Here is a 6000-nt window from a genome sequence, read left to right on the forward strand (position 1 = left end):
TTGACCTTGGAGATATCGACGTAATTTTTTCGCGCAACACACCGTCCAATGATGGTGAACAAATGTGCCAAATGATTTTAAAATATGACAATGAACGACATAGTTATGGCCCGGACAAGCTTGTTCCGCCCGCCCGCCAGCCAGCCAGCCAGCCCGCCTGCATTCGCCAATCTAATAACCAGTTTTTTCCTTCGGAAAACCTGGTTAATAAAACAAGATATGTGTTTGTCAGAAACACTATGTCCCCTACTGCGCCGCTTTGATTTATAATTTTTTTTTATCATTTGGCAGGTTCAGATTATTTATACAAGGGAAGAAATATTTTTTAAAGGGATATAATAAAAATATTACTTCCCTTATAAAAATGCTCTGTACCTGCCAAATGAGAAATAGAAATTATCTCCCTATAAAGCTAATTACTTCCCTTGGATTTGTTTTTTTTTAAACTTTGACCTTGAAAGATAACCTTGACCTTTCACCGCTCAAAATTTGCAACTCCATTAGATACACATGCATGCCAACTATCAAGTTGCTATCTTCAATATTGCAAAAGTTATAACCAATAATAGTTTTCGAACGGAGGGACAGACTGACGGACGGACAGTTCAACTGCTATATACCACCCTACCTAGTGCATAAAAAGAGTAAATACTTTCTGACAATTACCCCCTGCTCCAGGTTTGCAAAGTTCCTTATTTTTGCATTTTAGCAACTTAAATAAAATAATTTGGTTAATTGATCATTTAGCTTTATTTGTTTTCTCTGCTTAAACATTGGTATCAATGAACTTATCTTTAATAACTAGTTTTAACATTTCAAATTACAGTGAAATTACTGAATTGCAGTATTTCATTTAAAATTCTCATTGCAATCCATGAGAGCTAAGTGGACACATGTTCTGACTGTAAACAGTTTTCACCTACCGTATGTCTGGTCCACCTATCGTATGTCTGGTCCACCTACCGTATGTCTGGTCCACCTACCGTATGTCTGGTCCACCTACCGAATGACTGGTCCACCTACGGTATGTCTGGTCCACCTACAAATGTCTGGTCCACCTACCGTATGTCTGGTCCACCTACCCTATGTCTGGTCCACCTACTGTATGTCTGGTCCACCTACCGTATGTCTGGTCCACATACCGTATGTCTGGTCCACCTACCGTATGTCTGGTCCACCTACCGTATGTCTGGTCCACCTACTGTATGTCTGGTCCACCTACCCTATGTCTGGTCCACCTACCATATGTCTGGTCCACATAGCGTATGTCTGTTCCACATACCGTATGTCTGGTCCACATAACGTATGTCTGGTCCACCTACCGTAGGTCTGGTCCACCTACCGTAGGTCTGGTCCACCTACCGTAGGTCTGGACCACCTACCGTAGGTCTGGTACACCTACCATAGGTCCGGTCCACCTACTGTAGGTCTGGTCCACCTACCATATGTCTGGTCCGCCTACTGTATGTCTGGTCCACCTACCGTATGTCTGGTCCACCTACCGTATGTCTGGTCCATCTACCGTAAGTCTGTTCCACCTACCGTATGTCTGGTCCACCTACGATATGTCTGGTCCACCTACTGTATGTCTGGCCCACCTTCCGTATGTCTGGTCCACCTACCGTATGTCTGGTCCACATACCATATGTCTGGTCCACCTACAGTATGTCTGGTCCACCTACCGTACGTCTGGTCCACATACTGTATGTCTGGTCCACCTTCCGTATGTCTGGTCCACCTACCGTAAGTCTGGTCCACCAACCGAATGTCTGGTCCACCTACTGTATGTCTGGTCCACCTACCATATGTCTGGCCCACCTACCGTATGTCTGGTCCACCTACCGTATGTCTGGTCCACCTACCGTATGTCTGGTCCACCTACCGTATGTCTGGTCCACCTACCATACGTCTGGTCCACCTACCATATGTCTGGTCCACCTACCGTATGTCTGGTCCACCAACCATATGTCTGGTCCACCTACCAAATGTCTGGTCCACCTACCGTATGTCTGGTCCACCAACCGTATGTCTGGTCCACCTACTGTATGTCTGGTCCACCTACCATATGTCTGGTCCACCTACCGTATGTCTGGTCCCACCTACCATATGTCTGGTCCACCTACCATATGTCTGGTCCACCTACCGTATGTCTGGTCCACATACCGTATGTCTGGTCCACCTACCGTATGTCTGGTCCACTTACCGTAAGTCTGGTCCACCAACCGAATGTCTGGTCCACCTACTGTATGTCTGGCCCACCTACCGTATGTCTGGTCCACCTAACGTATGTCTGGTCCACCAACCGTATGTCTGGTCCACCTACCGTATGTCTGGTCCACCTACCGTATGTCTGGTCCACCTACCGTATGTCTGGTCCTCATCAAAGTCATCCAGTATGAGTTTCATTAGGCGCTGGGTGTGTGAGCGCTGTCTGTTCAGGGAGGTAACTCTCAGCTCCACAGCCACTGTCTTCAGCAACCAGGATTGGTGGCGCGCCACAGGGTGCTCTGAAAACAAATATCAGGTATCAGTAATTTGCAGTTCCTAAAAAATAACTGGCTGATATGTGTAATTTTCAAAACTAACATTTTCAAATTTTAACAACACACAAATTCGATAATGGAATTACATTACAATTTTTTTAAATAAATATGTTATGTCCTCAAATAGCATCACTTATGGTCACTCTTTTGCAATATGAAAATATAACACTTAATGTCAGCTAAAGCTATTCTTTAAAAAAACTTCAGAACTGTTGAAAAATAGAAATTAAAGCTTACTAGAGAGATGCAAATACCGTACAAGTTACCGACAATCATTTTAAAAGCGCCTTACTGTAGTTTTTCTGCTCGTATGGTAGATGCTGGATCTGTCTGTACAGGAAGTCATGTGATGTGCGCAGGTACCGTAGGGTGGGGAGGGACGTGTCCTTGTTGGCTGACAAAAGGTAGATGAGGCTTGTAACAGAGTTCCGCAAGGGTGGGGGTGTCCACTAGACACTGGGGCCCATTCCCGCTGGAACCAACTCCCTTGGTAAGAATTGCCAGGATGGAATGAAGGCAAGTCTTCTGGGAACTGAGTATGCCTGGCAGAGAAGTGGCACATTAAGCTTAAAGTCTATATATTCAATTCAACAGGGCGAACATGGCAAAAAAATAAAAATAAAAAATTTAAAGGTGTGGGTTACATATTGAGCATACATGTTGATATTCAGCAACAGAGCAGACAAGGTTAATTATGCAAATTTTCAATAATTAAAGGCTCTATAAAGGTGAAGATCCGTAAATATTTACCGATTCTTAAATAATTTTTTTCATATTTTATTTAAAAAGGTTATCAAAAAACAATATGTATATGCTATTGGACATTACAATAAAAAAAAAAAGCAATACAACTTGTTTGAGCTCTAAATAAAGTGTCCTCCACGTCAATTGTGTTTACAAACAGTCAGTTTATTTACATCGCTGTTTACTCGGAAAAGAGAAAGTGAAAGTGACTCAGGTCACCAAAAATATAACGATGATTTTTAATGTTTTCTGGTATCACCCACAAAGTAGGTCTCTTCTAAATGGTTAAAACGTTTGTAGTGATCTAATAAGTTACTTTCTGCTGGTTAAAAGTTGCTTAAAATAGAATTAAAATTGAATTTTCTTTTGGCTATTTTTAGCATATGTCACCGCTCTGAGGCTACACATCACGTTAGTTGCAAAAATGTAAACATTTAATCCAATTATGAAACGGGGTTATCTTCCATAATTCTTGACAACGTTGTACCTAAGCTGTTTTATTAGCAGTTTTAATGCAAGAGTAACTGAAATCCCGGTAAAAATCAGACCAGTTGATATGCATAGTCATTGGATTTGTCACCTTTATAGAGCATTTAAAGGGCCATAATTCCAAAGTGCTTCAGGTAATATGGCTAGTTATACTTCTTGACATAAATTTTATGAGCACAAGCATTGTCAATAATTTGATAGGATTAAAACAATTTGAGTTAAAGGGCAGAGAAGGTTAATTTTGCCGATATTTATAATTCAAAGGCCACAGTGTGTGTGTCGAGCAATTTGGATGGTTATCAAACTTGGCTGAGATGTTGATTTTCTAAAGTACCTTGCTCACCAGAAGATTCTGCCATACCATCTTGATTTATAACATAAGTAATGAGCAAATGTTTTGAAAATCTAAATTACTACATAATGCTTGTGTATAATGTCTACTTCTATGAAAAAGTAGGTTGCACAAACAACCAATTTTAAATAACTTAGTTTAAAAATCAAAATGTGAAGATTTACTTTATAATTAATGATAATCTTATTAAAAATTCCTGTGATCTGACAATTTACTCTTTTAGGTTTCTGCATTACAAGTCCACCAGTACAACAACCTTGATCCTGAAGGTTTGTTTTGCTGACTGGTTTCCGGATTCTCAAACCCCCAGCAGATAATGAGCCAGGTTGGGAGCCGGCAGATCAAGGGAGCTAATCAGCAGCTTTAGCAGGTGCTGCCTGGTTGAGATGCGGGGTCTTGGCTAGACTGGTTTCAGAATCCTGCTCAGCAATTTCGTTTTCCGTCTTGTTGGTCATCTTCTGCGTCATCAGTTTCAAGGCATTCAACAAACCCGTGAAGGAGGTAGCTCGTTGGTCTCCTGTTATTTTAGAGAAAATAATAACATTAATTCATTGAGAATATTAGCCTGGCCAGTGGGAAAAAGTAATATTGCTTGATATATAAAATTGAATATTTATTTTTAAACTAACATAAATATAAATTCAAAACAATAAGATATAAATTCAATGGATATTACAACTTCAAACTAATTATTTCTATACTCAACAGCTCTATTAACAAACACCTCAATGTAAAACCATCAACAATTGTGAATTTGAGCTGGATTAGGAAGAAAAATACTTTTCACCAATCGGAATAAGACCAAATAACGATCATAAAATCTGATTTAAAAAAAAGAAATGTACATAAAATACAAAATAAACTGATGAAAACAGGAGTCATCCCAACAACAACAACAAAGGTTTATTGTGATATGCAGGCCGCCGGCCCCTTCCACAGTTATAGAACATAATTATATATATACAAAAGCATGTGTGCACCTAACATCATCAAGCATGAACTGGTATAGGTTTAACATATTGAAAAAGGTAGTAAAGCATAAGTAGCTACCCTACAACGTAAGTAACTCCTTACGTCTTACAAATGCAAGGTAAATATACGATGCTAGATCCTTAATATAAGTTTCATTTCGACTTGACATTAATACATGCAATTTCATTACATTGGGATTTTATAAGAATTTTCTCGGAATAAATCGTGCCCTTAAATCCTTAAACATTGGGCAATAAAAACAAAATGATTTTCCGTTTCAACTTGTTTTGAGTTACAAACTTTGCAAATTCTTTCATGTATTGGAATATTAGAATACCGGCCCTTTTTCTATTTCAAGTTCATGGTAACCTGATCTAATTGTGAATAGCAATGCCTGTATTTTCTTATACATAGAATGTCAAGGTACCTTTCATGACTGTACGATGACTTTATATGTTTATACACCCATCCCATTGGAACCGTCAATTCCAATTATGGGGGTTTAAACCAGTTTAAGGGGGCATGAAAAACAATAGCAAATCACCCAAATGATAAATAACTGGTATCACTCTCTTGGAAAAATACAAAAAGACATTTGGGGTTTAAACCCTTTTGATGGTGCGCTGAACCTCACACTTATCCCAAAATCAATCAGTAGCACACACATGAAAACATAATTGATGTCATAGTCATGACATTATCATACAAACAGGAAATCAATAAAATAGAATATAAATTTGTATGAATTGCAATTTATTTCCTCATTGATTTAATGTGCACCAGAGCAACAGAACAACATTATGGGGCACAATGAAATGAAGTTAATACAAATAATAAAAATTCCTTGTTGTTTTAAAGATTTCAGAAAGAATAATATTACCTGTAATAAAACGTTACAAA

At 39.0% G+C, this 6000-nt stretch overlaps 2 protein-coding genes across 4 annotated transcripts in view; one reads left to right on the forward strand and one right to left on the reverse strand.

Moving 5' to 3' along the window:
* The window catches only part of LOC127849572 (uncharacterized), a 247385-nt gene that overhangs the window by 227549 nt on the left and 13836 nt on the right, over positions 1-6000 (forward strand). The window lies entirely within an intron of this gene.
* Positions 1-6000, reverse strand: part of LOC127849876 (nuclear pore complex protein Nup205-like) — a 35166-nt gene that overhangs the window by 24611 nt on the left and 4555 nt on the right. Inside the window, 5 exon segments of the mRNA XM_052382627.1 lie at positions 2364-2507; positions 2836-2956; positions 2958-3085; positions 4385-4433; positions 4436-4528. Coding sequence (XP_052238587.1) covers positions 2364-2507; positions 2836-2956; positions 2958-3085; positions 4385-4433; positions 4436-4528 — 535 coding nt within the window.

Source organism: Dreissena polymorpha, chromosome 11, assembly GCF_020536995.1.
Source record: "Dreissena polymorpha isolate Duluth1 chromosome 11, UMN_Dpol_1.0, whole genome shotgun sequence".
NCBI lineage: Eukaryota > Metazoa > Mollusca > Bivalvia > Myida > Dreissenidae > Dreissena > Dreissena polymorpha.